This window comes from Melospiza melodia, chromosome Z (genome assembly GCF_035770615.1).
Source record: "Melospiza melodia melodia isolate bMelMel2 chromosome Z, bMelMel2.pri, whole genome shotgun sequence".
Lineage (NCBI taxonomy): Eukaryota > Metazoa > Chordata > Aves > Passeriformes > Passerellidae > Melospiza > Melospiza melodia.
The window spans coordinates 27445446-27464539 of record NC_086226.1 but is presented as its reverse complement, the minus strand read 5'-3'; the positions used below and the strand labels follow the sequence as shown (position 1 = coordinate 27464539).

Genomic DNA, 19094 nt, shown 5'->3' with positions numbered 1-19094 from the left:
AATTAGAACAGTGATTTACCTTAAATGTAAAACCAAATTAGAAATGCTTCTCATGTAGCAAAATTTTGTGTTGAGTCAACCAAGTGAGGGAGATAGAGCCTAAGAAGACTTTGTACTGAAAAAACTGATTATCGTCATTCACCAAAAAAACCCTAAATCTTACTAAGTTGGTTACTCAATATGTCTAGAAATAAATGCTAATAAATAATTCAAATTGTTTTCCTACTATGGAGGATTCTTTTTTATAACCAGCAACCAACTGATTATTTCATTTACGATTTGCACATGACTGCATTCTAATTTATACTTCCAAATGTGTGGGCCATGTGGTTAGATATGTACATATCATCATCATGAACGCAAAACAACTCCTGGTGAGAGCAAACAACTTCCAGATAAGTATGTGAATTACATTTTACTTGAACATCTTGTGATACATCTTTTCTGGCTAAGGAAAATTAAGAACAGTAGCTGGATTTTATCCTAGACATAGAAGCATGAAGAAACCCAGCAAAAAGATGCAAAATTAAGCAGCTGCAAATACACTGGCTTTTCTAAAGCTAAAACGGTAGTAAATTGTAAGGAAATTATCATTAAAGAGTATTTACTCTTGGATAAATTGTTTACATCTGCTGAATAAAAAGGATTATTTACAACAGGCAGATGAGGGTACTTTTTGCTGAGTAATTATTTCCTATGTCCTGATTCCTATTTGTATATTTGAAAGGCTAACTAAGTGCTGTGTTTACACACAGTTTAAAGGTACAATTACCAATAATTTAATAAATATGCAGGAAAACCTTTTCCCTTGCTTTTAATGGTGAAAGACAAACTCTACCTGTGCTCGCTTCTCCATGTCCTGACAAGTGCCCAGTTGTTCCTCCATTGCAGCTCTGATTTGCCTGGCCTCGTACTCCAGCTGCCTTCTGGTCATATCTGTTTGCAAGGAGAACTGAAACAAGAGTACAGGGAAGGCATTTTAGCAAATAGCATTGATGTAACCAATGTATTTCTCAGAACAAAAGGCAGAACTATTATTTTTCTAAAACAAATTTCATAAACCAACAAAACATAGTAATGCATTCTTAAAATATGACTGCATTATGAAAAACAAGTACACAACAATGTTCAACCAGCAGACTATACCTGAGTTTTGTCAAATGACTAAATATAATAAATAAGCATTGAGAAAGTATAATTGCTTACAGGAACATCTGGCTGCTATCAACAAAATTGTGATGTGTGCCATCTGAATTGGCATTTTCAAAAATATTCAGATGTATTAAGCTACTGCACATAGTGGTGGTATTCATACAGCTGCTATTTACATTATTTCTAACTACCCTGGGAAAAGAGCACAAGTGTTAAACCCAAGAGCAGCAATATAGCCTAAGGGACTTTTGAACTAAAAGAAATTTCAAGGCAGGAGCAAAGCTCTTCACTGGCTTTGGACAATCACTCAGTCTGAAAATAAATTAGTTTCCAAGAGCAGTCTTTCCAGAAGACTTCACCAAGGTCAATTCAGAAAAATCAAAACAAGACAATCATCTGCAAGGACCAAATGGGACCTGTCATTTTGCTGTGTCTGGCCTAAGTAGTAATGGATATAAATTGCCACAAAAGACCTTTAGTGTAGATGTTAAGTAATGCATTCTAATCCTAAGAGTAGCTAAGTAACTTTATTATCTATGGAACAGAGGAGACAACTTAAAAACCTATGACAAAGTGACACAGAAACAGCTGACAGTGCTTTGAGAATGGGTTGCAGTTGCTCAAAATCTTTTTCAGACCTTCTCCCTTGGTTCTGGTGCTCTGCTAAGCTCAGCCATGACTCAGTGTTACTTCTGCCCACTGAAGAAGTGTTTCTGCTGTCTCTTTCCATTTCCAGAAGGTTGACTGATCCTTTATCAGGTGTGACTCTCTCAACCACACCTTCCCAACTCTATGTGTGAAGGATGCACTGCAGATACATCCATGTTGCTGACATCTAACAGGAAATCTTGCATTATGTGGGATATCAGACATTTTTATTATCTCAGATAACAGTGACTTGACTACAAATAGTTTGAAGGTGCCAAGGTAAAAGCTTACAGCAAACACCTGCTACAGAATCACTTTATTGATTGTTATAAAAAAACGGCTCTTGTGTACATTGTCATATGCTAATATTATTCTCAAAACTAGAAAAATCCATCAAATAAAAGAACAGGGAAGAAGAGAGTTAAGGAAGTGTACTGACATGCAATTAATTTGTCACAATGACGTCTTAATGTTGCTGTCTTTTCACTGACATTTATACTGACATGTATGAATTTTGATGTGTAAAATTCTATATGAAATGCATTATTTAGGCTCAGTTATCATTATGTACTGAATGAAAAAATTTTGGAACTAAAGTGATAGTAGAGAATGCCACCAAATTAATAAAATACAAACAGCATCTAAACAGAGACTGTAGCATCAGACACCTCACCAAGCGCTCAGAAGGTACTTACATTTTCAGTAAGGGGAAGACTATCAATTCTTTTAGTCAGGTTCTGAAGCTGGGCGTAATACCAGTCCTTTTCTTTCTCTTCCTTCTCAAGTTCCGCAAGCAGCAGAGATCTATTAAAAGCAGAAGGAGGAAGTTTCTCACCGTTAACACCTCATTTCCATGTGGAAGTTTGAAGAAGGCACTAAGGAGCCAGTTGAGCTCAGTTCCCTGGCCCTGGCTAATCAACCTATCCACTCCTCTGTGCTAAGCATTTCAGGTCCTCATCTATGAGAGAGAAAAGTATACATATTTCTCAAAAAAAAACCACTTCAAAATCCAAAGCTAAGAGACATTTTGTGAAAGCAGAACCAGTTATTAGTGGTGTGTAAACCTGTGGCCTGCTTCTTTCAAGAATGTATTTTGCATAGTGCAAACATTTAAGAAAAGGTCTGTCAAAGAAACATGTACAACCCTCAATTCTGAATTAATGAATTGAGAATCTTCACCTTTGCACTGTCCTTTTACTCATTTTGTCACCTATAACAAAACTATGGGTAAAGCACACAAAACAAACCATTTCTGTGAGTGTCTAAAATATTTTAAACCAGTATTTTCCAGCAAATGTTATAGACAAGATACGTTTGCAGCTGTTAGAAATTTTATTTTAAATGGGTATCATAAGCACACTGCATACCTGAGTAATAACTGGGAAAGACAAAATGAGTAATATATGCAGACTATCAGGGAAAAAAATTATTAAAAATTTCACATCCTACTTTATCAATACTTCATGAACTGAATTTTATATAATTCTAAATCTTATGAATATAGTAAAATAATGCTCATGCCTACAACACTCCTCAAAATAGATACTAAATTTTTTTAGCAAAATCTGTCTAGTAGGAATAAACAGAAAGCCACTCTATTTAAAATACAAATGTATTATTTTCTTTCTAATGCTTTCTGTGAGTATTGTTCTTCCTTCTGATGTTTTAATATTGCTCATTAACAGAAATTGCAAAAACCAACGCTTAGCCAGAAGACAGAAAGTTGCATACAAGTTTGCCCAGTATTATTTCCCATCCCTTAACTTTTGCATCCCTCTCTGGCTGTGGCAATTCTGAGCAAGAGCATATGAACCTTTATAAAGCACACAAATACATTATAAATAATTACTGTAAGTCATTAAGGAACAATTACACAGCATACAACAAAAGTACAAATTTCCCCTGACTATTTTGATAATGCATCACAGACATTATTTGAGATAGTAATCCATCTTCCACACGAAACAAAGAAGAAAGAATTTTAAAATTTGTATTTAAAAGAATCTGTTTGACTTATTTCCTGCTTTAAAAATATTTCAAGCTAATTTTGATGATTTAACATTTATTCCATATCCTATACAAGTGGCGTGGCTTGGCCTGCCCTTCAAATGGAAAATTAAATGAGAAGATCCCTCCCCTTCAATTGGAGACTGGAAAATTACACACATCTAAGAGTGCTAAATGTTTGTAAACATGAACAAAATTACATAAATTTCCAGACTTGATCCAATAGTCATGTTGAAACAGTTTTGTTTTAAGGATGCCAAGGTTTAAAATAAAAATGATTGAAAAGAAGTAACAATTACCATAATTTGGCAGGTAACTGGAGCAGTATCACAGGACAGCTGTAATTCTTCATTCACAAGGATGTGGCTGGCAGAAATTCCTAAAGTCCTTTAGACAGACTGAAGGCAAAACTAATAGATGGTGCTTGGGAAAAGTTCGTTGAGAAAGCTTTTTTTGCCTCCCACCTGCCCATTCTCTTGCCACACAGCCCTAGCCTAATCTCTGGAAAGAGTGGAATTCTGCATAGTTTCCCCTTTTACCACCTTGAGTGCCCAGGCACCAGTTGTGTCCAGGCTGTGAAATAAAATTTGCAAAAGCACAATTAATGCAATCCTTATAAAAAGTATTTTCACTTTTGAGGACTTGCAAATGTGAAAGGACTGACTAATTCTGCCTCTGGATGTCAAAGAACTGGTAGCAGAAACCAGAGGGATTACTTTCAGCTAAGTAAACATGTGATTAAGGTCCTCTTATGAAACGTAGGGTATTCAGTATGTGAGACAGTGTGTCATTCAATCTGTTTGGACATGCACAATGGATGCTGGAAGCAAGAAAATAACTTAGAAACCATCAGTGCTGCATAAATAACATAATGCATAACCCAAGGGCGACTTGGTAATTTAATATTGTCATTTTGCCTTCTGAAGTGATGCTTTATTTGGGATTACTAGTTTGGTATCACTGCTCTGTAAGAATGCAGGTTTAACACTCTAAGTTCTCTCAGCACAGAACCTGAAAGGTTGCTACAACTACAGCAGGCTGCACTTCAGTTTCCTTGAAAATAAACCGCAATAAGCAGCAGTTTTCTGTAGATGTGTCTGATAAGCTGTTCCCCACGATGAACACTACTCTCAGATACTACTCTAACCAGAAGTACAGCTGCTTCTCAGCCTCCTGGAGTTTCTCAGGGTTAGGAGAGGATTTTAAGTGGAAGAGCTGCCACTGGTAATGAAAAACAAGATGGAAAAAAACCAGTGCAGTTATTCCATCTTTTTTATACCCCCAACATCTCTACATTATGACTTTCACTTTTTTCATCATAGAAAATTCTTCTCTGTGTCATAGCCTGTCAAGTTCACAGAGAATCCAGCAAAGCAAATGGAGAAAGCTTTTGGAACTTGATGCTATTTTTATGAGTTAACAAAAAGTTTTCAATTTGATCTGCTCTTCTGAAGGGTGGGTTTTTCAAAGACCTCTCATGTGGCACTTCTGAAGCTCCCAACAACAGAGGAAGCTGAATGAATGCAGAAAACTCTTGACTTCTTTTGCAAATATTTTGTGCATAATTATGCCAATATTATTCCTGACTAAAAGGGAGAAGAGAAACAAACTATATACTACTCTACTTACATTATGTAAATTACAACTATAATTAATACTTTCACTTCAATTGGTGGGAGATAAAATAAAATCTTGAAAAGCATTGCTGATGCTGTAAAGTTTGAGGTAAGTTTTACCAACCAGCCAAAAGATAGAAAATGCTCCAAATCAACATAAAAGAAATAAAAAAGGAAATGGCATAAACCAGAAGGAATAAAGAAGGCACACAAACATTTTCATATAAAATATATTAAATTTCACAGAAGACTGTAATCTTTAGTGGCCAATTACAGAATTTAAAAAGGTGAGATTATTAAATTTGCTAAATTGCCACGGGTAAACACAAAAATTAACCTGCAGTGTACTCTGAAAAGTTTTGCTGTTGATATGATGCTCCTACCAAGTATTCCTGGAAATAGCCAGAGAAAGCAAGAGATATTTCATTATTAGAGTATTCTAAACTGGCAATTTAAAAGCACAGTGCTGCCACTGCCCATTTTTCTCTTGTTTTTTTTTTTTTTTTTTTTTTTTTTTTTTTTTTTTTTTTCCTTTGTTTTTTTAAACTTTAGAATTAGAGGGGAGCCAAGCAAATGAGATATGCGCCAATAATTTAATCTTTATTCTGGCAGTTGAATCAATTGATAAACTGTCTTCCTCTCAGAAGTTCACCTTCAGTCAAGTGCGGTGGGTTGACCCTGACTGGATGCCAGGTGCCCACTGAATTGCTGTAAATATTTAAATACATAAACACGTGAAAAGAAGTGTTTAATTTTAGAAATGGTAGTGATTTTAGATGCACAGTCCAATACCCCTCCCCCCCAAGATTTTATTCATTTTTGGCTACCCAGGATTCTTATCAATGCTCTACATGCTTCCACATGTACCCTGAAACAGCTTAAAGAACAGAGCAGTTTTGGATTATCCATCATTTCACTAATAATGAAGCCAGATGTGATCTGGCCATGCCTCCATACATCCTTCTTCTCCACAGCACAAATATTTACCCCATCAGCTACGACAGTAACAGTGTCTAAGCTACTCTGAAATTAAAACATCCTCATCCCTTTTCTCCAGTGTTATTTCATTCAGAGCCTAAGGCGTCTTCACTGCCAAGAAAAATGTCCTAAAAACTATCACCTCAGAATCCACTATGATGGAGAAGGATCATAGATCATAAATCAGAGGTGCTAATCACCTTAAAGAACTCTGGCTGCTAAAAATGCTGCTTGTTCCAAGTGAGCAGGAGTTCACTGGAACCACACTGGAAGTTCCAACTGTGTTTAAAGATTGTAGCATCATCCATAGTAAAATACAGCACTGGAAGAATAAAAACAAATGCACAGATTGTTAAGACAGTAAAAAACAGAAACGTCAGACTCTTGAAGACTGAGATGAACAAGCAGATAGTTTCCCAAATTCCTAAATATTCTTATACAGGTTCTCAGGAAACTACATTTTATGCAACAGAACAAGTATCATTAGTGGTGGTCCTGGCTAGGAGAAGGTGAAAAATAGAGTGGCAGCTAGAACAGGCTCAGTATGGACCCATGGGAAATTACTTTTATTCTGCTGATAGGACAAAAAAAAAACCCCAGGGACCTAGATCTTGGAAGAAAAGCATCATCCTTTCAGGTCTTGGCTGTAAAAATTTTGCTGATCTTCAGAGAAAATCCTTTAGAGGATGGGTTTCTAGAGGGTGATCCACAAAGCACTTGTTACCCACAAAGCTTTTCCATTACAACTTCAAATTGCTTATTAATGTATACTAGGCATAAAAATACTGTGTTCCAGTTTATTTGGTTTTGCAGCCCACAGCTTGGTACCCCATCCATTAAGTAGAATCAAATCTTTAGGAAGCCCTGTCCTGCAGACAGGCTTCTGAAAACATCTGGTATTTCAGTCAGATTAATTTTAAGAAACAAAGATGAGTTCAGTGGAAACAGCTGCACATCTCTTACTTTGCATTTCCTTTGTAAGTGACTGATAAAGTGCTACAATTCTGTATAATGACCTGAAAGTACGTTCTTCCTATAAATGGGTACCACTGCCTTTCAAGAAAAGAAATTCTAGGATTTTATCAACACAAAATGTCTGATGGGAACAACACCTTGAAGATTAGAACACATATTTTGTTTAGCTGATATATTTGCTGAGAGAGTAAAGTCACTAGGTAAATGTCTGCTAATAGTAAATAATTGATAAACCATTTATGGTACTTAATAACCATTTGCAAAAGAGAGAAAACTATTTCACCATCACATTGTTACAGCTTCAGCATTTATCAACAGTGGTGAGGAGATATGGAGGGGGTTAGAACACTCCACCTTCACTATTTAAACATATTTCAGACAGTGACAACCTGCTTATCAAAATAAAAAAAAAACTTCAGCCAACAAAGAGTAACAATGAAATGCACAAATGAAACAGTAGAAACTGAATGATACTTCATGATTTTAAAAATATTTTTCTCCATGCGCATTTAAATAAAACATAGATTCCTGGTTTCTTACCTGTCAAGGTAAATGACAGGTAAATACACCACTGATCAAAACCATATTCATGACAGCTAAATACTAGGTGTGTCAGTACGCTTCCACATTAAAATGAGAAGTCAATCCATACTGTAGGAATAAACAAATAAATTTACCTTTCTTTTTCTAGCTCTTCTAAGTAACCAGTGCTTTCTCTGCTTCCATTCATAAAGCCTCTTCTTGGAAATGACCCCATGGGGACTGGGCTGCATTCCCCTGAGCGGCTCGACACGGACCCTTCCCGGCTCCCATACGAGCGCACCGACATCTTTGGCCTTAACTTCACACCAGGGAAGCTGGTGCTTTCCAAATTCAGTTCTGGATAATATACAGCAAACATTTTTCAGAGCTGAAAGTTCAGTAGCATAAACTTAAAAGATCATTTCTATCTTAATTTCTTACTTTCTGAACAAATCCATGTGCTTTTTTATAGCAGCATTTTGCACAGAAATGCAGTGAAAATACTGTGAACAAAAACAATGATATAGCGGACTCGGAGAACAGCAGTTATCTGAGCAGATGGCCAAACAACAATCCTGGCAATCAGAACAAGTATCCTATAAAAGCCTGCCAGCCTCCTTCTTAGAGGACTTAAGAAAGGGGCAGAGTTTTGCATAAACATCATGTGAATTACCTTGTGGCCCACTTCCTAACAATTTCTTTTCCAGAGATCCTGCAAATGTTTCACCATCATGTAACAGATGAATACCCTGTTCATCACAGGGGTCTTAGACACCCCTATGGAATTTCTGGGTCAGAGACAGGGATGATGGGTGTATACAGGAAGTTAGTGGTCGGGGCTTGCTGGCACTTCCCATATAACGGGATATACACATTCCAGCATGTGCTATAGGGAAGGGACCATAAATTTGCAGAATGACAGAAACAATTCCAGTAATATGACATGGAGACGGCAGGATATACAAACAAATATAGAAAATTGGTGGAACTATGCCAATAATAACTGTTTTTTTTCTGAAGAAACAAATGTGAGTTATATCAAATGCAATTAATATGAAATTCTAGAGTTACAGTAGCAAAAGTACAAATGGAGACTTTTTTTTTCTTTGAGGATGTGTCTTAAAATGGTTAGCAAAAATATTTAGGCACTGAGACTATGCCTAATTATCAAGCTCAGCACTGAAAAGAAGATACAAATGACTTCGAAAATGTTATCCCAAACTATAAACAATGGACAAAGAAACTAACCTAATTAAAATATAATTATAGATTTACCTTTAAGTCGTTCCAGTAAGTCAATCTGTCCAGAAGATGCCATTGCCTCATCTTCAATACTTCCTTGTAGCTGTTTCAGTACCTCCTATAAGAAATTAAGCTTAATTAAGAAATCATTACAATAGTAACACACAAGGTAAATACATCCTCTATCCTACCCTAAAGTGCACACTCATGTAACAGCTGCTCAGACACTGATGTAAATTATATTTCATGTGAGCAGTGATCAAGCGTTATAATTTTAATTGCCATCAGATATATTTCTACAATGTATACCCCAGCACTGTCATGATGTAAAGTGTATGTTGCATAAACCTATCTGACAGTTCAATCTACTGGATTATTTGGAAGTTCTTCTCAAAGTGAATAACAGTTATTTTGAATTAAGAGATGGGAGAAATGTAAGCACAGAGAAATCAGTCAGTCTTGTAAAAATAAAATTTGGATCTGTAACTAACAGAAAAGCATCTTGACTAGAGGCAATCCCCAGGATTTGTTTTCTTTGAGGCCCTAGCACCACTGTAAACCCACAAGAAGACTCATGTTATTCTTACTAGAAATGCTACCATTTCCATGCCTGCAAGCAAAAGATTTAGGTTTCCTTCATGGCACCTATTATTTGTATTATTACAACTTCTATTTCAACCACCATCAGGCCCACCAGAAAGAGATGTAGATTCCTTCATGCAGCTGAAGCTTCAAATCCAAGAATACTACCGTGTGCTGTGCATGCTAAAATTATACATCTAAGGAACATAGTTCTGATGTACAAAAAAATCAGTCAACAATGACTATTACACTAAAGGGGCCTGTAAGGCCCCAGGTCCCAAATGCTCAGTGGCCTAAATTCACGTAGAAAATTAAATGCAAGTTAGTGAAAGTCTTTTCAATATCATTATGACAGATGTATCAATAGAAAGAACAAATAAAAGACTGGCTACAAGGCAAAAAGCCCTTATTGGAATTTAAAGTACTGTTTTCCATACTGTGCCACAGAAAATATTTTTAGAAGCAGCAACAGTCAGGAGATGAAACCAATTCTGAATAATGGAAGGTATTCTGTAATTTTCATACATAGACCCTGTACACAGGATTGTACTTTTGTTTAGGTCTAAAAACTAATGAATTCTAGACAATTTAAAAATATGTCCATACATATTTTTTGCTCTTTTAAGAGTCTAGCATACCTTACTGTCAATATTAGTGGGTTTTGCAACTTACACAAAAGGTACCTTTTAAATGCATTTTTCTTTTTTCAAGAGAAAAAAACCCCATATACGAAAAGGCATCTACGAAAGGTCGACTTTTTTTTAAAGCAGTGCAGCAATGAGCTTTTCTGTATTCCAAGTGTTGTTACTTGTAACTAAAAAAAAAATGAGGAGAGTAAAAGGATTTTGAGTACAGAACTGTGCAGTTCTGGGGAAATAATCTCAAGCCCTCGACTCAGATAAATGGTAGCAGCCCAGGTGCTGCAGCCTCTGCCATGCTGCTCTGGAAAGAAGAATTCTGGAGTACAGACATCCAAATTCCCAGTTTACTAATGGAGTCAAGACGTTTGTCCACATTCATGTCTTAGTTTGGACCAGTTCGATGCAAGACTTCCATCCTCCCACACCAGCTGTACCTGGATTCCCATTGCAGGTATCTTGGAGCATGAACCAAACTCCTTTTGGATCAAGTCAAGGCAGCAGTTACGCCCAGGACTGCTGATGGGCATTTATTTACTCCATGGGACTAGGCTGAATCTAGTTCAGACAAAATACTCGGACATATACACTGATTGTGTGCTGGCTCCTCTTGACAATTCACCTACAGAGCAGCGCCTACTGCACTGCCTGTTAATGTCAGCTTTGCCTTTAGGATCAAGCCTGGAATGATAAAATCCATACTCTTGGAAAGACATCTTCCCTTTGCTTATAAGTATGTTCAAGGGCACCCTCATCAGCCATATGGCCCAGCCATCTCTATAGGTAACATCTGCCCTGTCAGCAAAGGCAGACAAACAACTGATATGGTGTTTTTCAAAGGGCTCCTGCACTGTGTGATGCAGGAGCAGATCTGCAGACATCAGTCTTGGCTTAAAGTCTAAAGGGCAGTATGATACATGAAGTGGTCTTGAGAGAGTTTTGCACTCTTGTTGGAAACCTGTCAACTCAGATAAATATATAAATAACTAATGGATGATTTTTCTCTGAAAACAGCACTGTTTCACAAGGGAGAAACCTAAAATCCCACATCTCCTTCCATTCTCTTTTTAGAAGCGCCTCTCTCACATGTGTGGCACATCTGCTGTTTCAGCATGTTCAGGATACTTTCCCATGTAATGAGTCATCCTGCTCTAAGAGCCAATATGAGAAGCTAAAAGGAACTACCATCAGCTTTTCTCGCCCTACCAAATTACATGACTGAGGTGTCCAGGCAGCAAGGGACTCCTTTTTTCTAAATACTGGCAACACTTACACACTAGCACACTGGATCACCTTGCTGAAATGTTATGTTTCAATTCAATACTTTAACTTTTAGTTTTTGTATCACCCCTTTTTCCTCCAACAGCACATGCATTTTTCTCAAGTTAGCTTTTCTGTATTTTTCTACGTTTCTTTTCTATAGTGCTATTGCTAACGCGACAATGCTATTACAAGGCTGTGACATCAACTTTAAACTCCATCACAGTGCACTTCAAAATCTGAGCTGCCCACTCAATAGGCAGTTAAATAAAGGAGAAAAGTTTTTAGAGCAGGAGATGCAGCCCCTGGGTCAGGTACTGGTAGAAAATGAGGCTGTGTGCTAAAATGACAAGTCAGGGAATTTGTACTTTTACTTGAACAAGGAACAGAGCCATTTTCTGCAATAATCCTTCTGGGGGAAACATGGCAAGTTACCTGTTACTGTGCTAATGAAAATTTTTATTTATTCACCATTTACAATCTAGGATTCAACACTAATGCTTTTTACATCCATACAGTGCTTTGAAATAGTATTATTCCATTATAATTTTATATTAAATTTGATAACGTGTTTGCTATAGCATAAAATAGTCTCCAAGGTTCAATTAGTATCTGTTTAATTACTGCAAATTTTCATAAGTATTTTAGTAGCGGTTTACAGCATTATTTTAAGCAAACTCTTTACTGACTTAGCAGTGACTTACTGAAAATATACGCAAATGTAAATCCGAAAGAAAAGGCTGCAAGGTTTTTTCTGTTCTTCTAAAGAATTCAAGTCAAATTATTTTAATGGTCACTTAAGTATAACCTAGTTTATCTTGTTCTGTGCAGAACTACAAAAGAATGTTTCTGGAAATGGAGCAGGCCCTATGACTCATCATCATTTAAAAGGGTTTCTGTCTTCACAGTCTCTGGACTGTGAAGTACTGAAACATTGTCTATTTTTTGTCTGGTTGGATGGGGTTTTTTGTTTGGACTCTGTGAATATAATCCTGACATAAAACCCACATAGTGAATTATTAAATAAAAGAGATCAGATCTGTCAGCATGTAATTGCACAACTATGGTAAATAAAAGCACCTTAACTAACAGTAGATGCACCCAGCTAAGTGGTAAGGGTTCTTGTAAATAACATGGCTTAAAGGCTGTAAATTTACTCAAGCTGCTAATAAGGAAAGGAATCACAGAGGAAAAATGCTTACAAAGGCGGATTTAAAATCCCAAGGAGTTAAGACTTAAAGTGTATTCCATTTTTGGGAACTTTAAGTATAAATATTAATACCTAGGACTATTTCAAAATATGGTATATGTAAAAATACATTTTGATGACAATTCAGATATGTTTGGTCTTCTGTAAACACTATTCTCTCCCCCCCCACCCCTTAAACATTAAGCTTTATTACTTGTATTCATTTTTGTCATAGCTATGTGGATTCAGTGAACGACAAAATCTATGAAAATCACAATGAAAATTAAATTTATGAAACTCCTGGATGCGGACACCAGATATACTCACAGGCCAGTTATGTTGGTTACCACTGTATTTACAACATTTGACTATAAAACCAGGTTTAATCACACAAACATAGAAAGTGTTCACAATTTCAGAGAGCAATCCAACATCTATTAGCAGCATACAGGATGGGAATATGCATAATGAATGAATAAAAAATCATGGTTTACCAAATCAGTGTTATTTTTAAATTACAGTATTTCTGACCACATTGATATGCATATTTTTAACCTGGTATGCTGAAAATGTAACATAAAATTTCTAAATTGAAAGTAATTTTTGACCTCCAATGGAGCTGAGTGTTGTTTCAATGACTATTTAGAAAAGCAGAAAAAAAGGTAACATATACTCAAAGAATATCACTCAAATTCCACAAAACCATTAAATGTCAGAAGCATGGGGGGGGGGGGGAGGGATAGACATCAAAATACTATTTTTTTTTGAGATAGCAGAAATTTAAGTTCAAGGTCTTACATGACCTGTCATAACTACATGAACTTGACAGTGCATTAATTCTGTCACATATGGTAGAACATTCACAGGGGCTGAGGGAGTGCTTGGAAGGAGCTCTTTACTCCTATACATTTTGGTGAATTATGCTGCTGCTTAATCCGGCTTGCTGGGAGCCCTTCTAGCCCTTCAAGTGCAAAGAACTGCTCAGGCTGCTCAACCCTGTAGCCAGGTCCAAATGATAACACCAGCAGTGACAGCACTACTGACTGAGGCGGAACACAGGAGCAACTCAACTTTCAACCTTGCAGAAAAAGGAATGCATTTATTATGTGAAATGATGTTGTTCATTTTAATTTCCAAAAATGTCATTTTCTAAATGGAAAATATTCACCCAGTGTCACCATGCTCAGGAGCTGTCGCTTGCTATAACTACTTACAGAAGACAGTACCAAGTTTTTAGTGCAAGTACACTTTCAGGTCAACTAAAATTATCTGATTTTATGCTCAGAAAGAGGGTAGTCTAAAGTAATGGAATTAACTATATGTATCATCAGCTTAATTTCACCTAAATTCTAAAAAGAAAAGTAAACAAATATTTTCTTTAATTTTCCAGCCAATTTGGATCCTGTTAGAAACTTAAGAATTGCAAAGATCTAAAAATATTTCTTACTGTAAAATCATAAAAACACACAGACCCACAATATAAAGCTGTTGCTGCTTCTTTGCAGATAAAATGAATTCACTGATATTTAAAAATATATGTTTTGTAGAATGCTAAATGACTTTTATAAGCACATTTTTAGTTCATGTGAGCCTAAAAACATCCCTGACTGCATTAGATGTGCCGTCACTGAGTTCCCAGAATTCATCACTTGATACACTTTGTAAGAATCAATTTGGCTTATGACAGTTTCTTCCATTAACACATTAGAATTTACTGAATGATCAATACACATCATTATTTTCAAAATTACTTCTATTTTGGAGGATCTAACTATTGTGCTATCTCCTGCAGTATCTCCCATGCCTATCAGTGTTCTAATTCCCTATGTCACTTTATCTGGATGTGACTTCATGTGCCTTCAGAACAACATGACCTCTTCCCTCCTGAAAGGACTGAGTGCATGGGGCACAAAAAGCCACAAAAAACATTCTGCAGATGCAAAATCCAGCTAAGAGCAAACAAAGTAATTTGAGAATGAAGATGAAGGTTCTCATTAGGGGGAAAAAAGTCATAAGTACATATAATGTTTCCTGTGATTACTGCTTTCCCTTGCAAGACTTCAAAATTTCAAGTGCTTACATGCTGGTTAAGGATGTGTTGAAATTATATGAAAACCAGGCAGATATGAAAAGGAAAATACTGGGTGAATTCACACAACACAAGTTACAGAAGCTCAGAATTTAGCACCTATTTCACAAATATTAACACAGGCAAGGAATGCTACTGCTGAATCAATCCCTTTTCTCCGTATTCACCTGTTCACCAAACAATGCATTTGCTAAAAAAAATAAAAAGGAGAGAGAAATAAGCATCATTTCACTCCCAGACAAGACCAGCTATTATCATGTACACTAAGGCTGTTCATTCAGGCAGTTGAAAACAGCAAATATGAAAAAATCTGAAAGCTAGCATGGCTACTCAAAGAAGAAAACTAGTTAACAACATATTCTGTCCATTTTTATCACACTTGTTGTGCAGAATGGGATGAATTCAAAGCTAAAAGAAGCTCACACTGAGAGCAGGGACATACGTGCACCTGCTGTGCAAGTGCCTGTGTAGCCAGCCCTTTGGAAGGGATCTGACTTAGGGTGTCAGATATTCTTATGTTACCAATGTTCTCCATCGATAAGCAGGTAAAATGTTAAATTTCTACATATAGCTGATTCACAGCTAATGTACTAATTTTTTTTAAAGCTGCATTATTTCAGAAGACAAAACTTAATTCCGTTACCCTGAAAGCAAAATATTTTGTTAGCTTAGATCGAGTGTATTTGGATTTTGAGCACTGTCTGTTCAGTGCTGTCTGAGGTGTGTATCTCATAATTCTCACTTATTTCTCCTCTACTAGCTTGGCTGTCCAAAGACAGTGTTTCTGATGGGGAGGGCAATTTCCAGAAAGTATGTGACTCACTCATAATGAGAGAGTTTAGCTAAGAAATCCAGCTGACAGAAGAAGATGGAGTTTTAGTTTACTTTTAATAATGTGAGAAAAAAAAATAGCTTCTATAAAAAATATTCAATTCCTCCTGTAGACTCAATTTCTATAAAGGAGTAACTTCCAAGAGAAATGCTTCACTCATTGCACAACACTATATGCCTGAAAAGTTGAGATTAAAAAACTTCCTTTGCAGAAGCAAATTAGAAAAGAACAGTATGTTACACAAATATATACTTTCATCCATGCTGGGAGCATTGAGCACACTGACTTTGGAAAATTTTTTTGTAGAATGCTAAATTTGTATTATAGAATGTACAAACCAAGTGGCAAAATCAGGATGGCATCATCTGCCTAAAAACTGCAATTTCCTCAATATTTCAATCTGCGAACCCAAATAAAATGCATTTGTTTATTTGTTTTTGGCTTTTTTTTTTTGTTCTGGGGTTTTAAATCTCAAAATAGTGAGTAAAAATAAACTCAGTTGTGCAAATTACTAAGGATTTTTTTGTAGCTAATCTCAAAGTTTGTTATTGCTACAAGCAAAGAACAGATCTGGTGGTCAAATTCAGTGCAACTGATACAAACATTAATTGCACATGAATTTTATTCATTTATGCTTTTAATTTATTGATTCCCTCACATAGCTTCCTTCTCAAAAGAAGGAAACTTATAGCACAAACTCCTCACTTGTTACAGCATCTTTAGCTGCCCTTCAAAGAATTTCCAAATCCTTCTGCATTTCCCTTTACTGACGGCTGAATTTTTGTTCCTGCTTAATGCTCTTCAAAATGGAACAACCATTGTTGGTGGAATGGAACAACAAATTCAGTGAAGTATCAGAGAAATTAAGACAAAGCACCTCCTGTTTGCCAGATAGAGATCAAAACATGCTTTAAAAGACCTGTAAGTTTAGAGAAGAAAAACAAGCTCTGCTAAGACAGCAGAGCCTGCACTACCATATAAACAACCCCTAAGAACCAGGAGTACAAAAGTGCTGAAAAATCCCAAACCCCTCAACTTTGGTCACAGCCAGAGTGCTGAAAAACCAGTCAGACAAAATGAAGTTGACTCATTAGAGTTGGCTGGAAGTTGCAAGGAAACAATGCCAGGACAAGGGCAGATTCAACACAGGCACCACTTTGTGAAGTACACTCCTTGCATAGCAATGAGCAAATGAAGAGTGTGCTAGAAGGCTCTCATCACTTGGTGACACATAGGCTAATTATGGAGGGAAAACTTATGTTCAACTGCTTCAAGTAGGAAGTGAAAAAAATAAGTTTCTTTTACTACAGTTGGTATCCAGGTAAACAGGATTCTTCTCCCAAGAGCTGTAAGCCAGGCATGCACAGACAGACCTAAGATGATGGGAAACAAATAAATACCACAACTGATGGATGCAGTAAAAGTGGTAACATGTCTGCAACCCCACAGCAGGATAGTACTGACATTACAGGATGATAACAGAATCACTGAATCACTTAGGCTGGGAAAAATCTTCAAGATCAGCCATTAAAGCTACTACTGGGTTACTCCTACATGAAACCATGTCCCTCAGTGCCACATCTACACATCCTTTTAATACCTCCAGGGATGGTGACACCACCACTGCCCTTAGCAGAATGTTCCTGGGCTTGAAAACTCCTTCAGTGAAGAAATTTTCCATAACATCCAATTTAAACATCCACAGTACAATTTGAGGCCATTTCCTCTTAGCCTGTTCCTTGTTATTTAAGAGAAGGGATCTACCCCCAACTCACCAACAACCTCTTGTCAGAAGTTGTATAGAGTAAGAAGGTCCCCATGAGCCTTATTTTCTCCAGGCTGAGCCTCCCCAGATTCCTCAGCTACTCCTCATATGACTTGTGCTCTAGACAAGAATCAAGAACAGAATCAAGAGCAAACACCATCCTTAACACTGAGAGAGACCAAACATCTTTCCAAACCAACCTCCTTCCTCTCCAACAGTGGGAACCTTGAGAGGATACATGAACAAAACCTACTGTTCATTTCTCTTGAATGTCCTCTGCTCAGATTCCCTCCGGCCTTGACTTGCAGACTTCCTAAAACCACATCTCCAGGGGTTCTACCTCCCATGGCAAACACATGATGCAAAACAATCTTTGTTTTGTTTATTTTCCACTGTCTATATCACAACGTTATTTGATGCCCTTAGATCTAGTATTCAGGAAAATTACTAATTCTCTAATAACTTTCCTCATTACATGATTTTTTATTAGAGCTCAACATCCATCCTCTGTCCCTCTCCTTTTCCTGTGTCTTCACCTGAAAAGTCCCATTTTATTCAATCATATCACTTAAGGAAGATTTTCAGATCACCTGATTTTTCTGGCACCTAATATGACGTATTCTACTAGGTCGCCCCTGAGGAGGTTGACCAGAACAGAATATAACACTCATCTTCTGGATCAGCATGTATTCATCCTGGCACAATTATAATCATTCTGTTTCCCTACTTATGCCCAGTAATTCCCAATATCAGACCAACTTTGTGGATCTAAACTAAGCATTAACTTGACACTATATGGAAAAGCCCTTTTATTTTTCAGGTATTTAGAGTATCTCTAATACCTCTCTCTACACTGTTGCCACATTAATTCAGTCCTCATGGTGTATATAAAGTTAAGGCTCTTGTCTAGAAGTTATGATTCTTCTATGCTTTTGCCATGGAATTTTATTTGCCATGTATTCACTCACTCAACACCAGAAGATTCTTTTGACACTGTTCACATTCCTTTGTTCGTTTTTACCATGATGAAAATCATCCGTCAAACCCTTCTATCTCTTTTTTCCACATGACTTAAGACTATGTTGAAAAGAAATACAGGTAATGGCAGAAATCTCACTAAGATACTAGTGTTTTTCTAAAGTAAAAAGAAAAAGACTATTTATTCTGCACTTCATTTTCTACCTTTAAGTTGAATAATCATCAAAGAACCAAGAACCTTAAAATTCCAGACAGGGCTACTGAGATATTCTCAGCATACTAGGGAATACTCTCAAGTTCTCTGTGACCAGTTGCTGTGGAGATGTCAACATGGTTTTGGTCCACGAAGCAACTATAATCCACCATGTTATATCTGAATTGATGTCTTAGCAGAAATAACAACATACCAGATAACTCAAATCAAAAATCAGACTCTGGAATCCAGTTCTGGAAATAATGCTAATATTCTTATGCGCAACAGGATACACTAAGAAATGCATATTGTACTACATTCAGAATTCAAATAAAGCATCTCAGGTTATACAGCAGTTTAGTGACTACATGTAGCCTACTCACTAACAGTAATTGCAGATCAAATATATATATTTTAACATATACATC

The 19094-nt window shown here is 36.6% G+C and overlaps 1 protein-coding gene across 5 annotated transcripts in view; it reads right to left on the bottom strand.

Annotated features, from left to right (window-relative positions):
- APC (APC regulator of WNT signaling pathway) overlaps positions 1-19094 on the bottom strand; it is an 88442-nt gene that overhangs the window by 31396 nt on the left and 37952 nt on the right. For all 5 annotated transcript variants that reach the window (XM_063181358.1, XM_063181357.1, XM_063181362.1 and 2 more), the window contains 4 exons: positions 9174-9258; positions 8054-8255; positions 2496-2604; positions 839-952 (listed from right to left, as the gene is read on the bottom strand). In XM_063181358.1, the coding sequence (XP_063037428.1) occupies positions 839-952; positions 2496-2604; positions 8054-8255; positions 9174-9258 (510 nt within the window). The remainder of the gene's footprint in view (positions 1-838; positions 953-2495; positions 2605-8053; positions 8256-9173; positions 9259-19094) is intronic.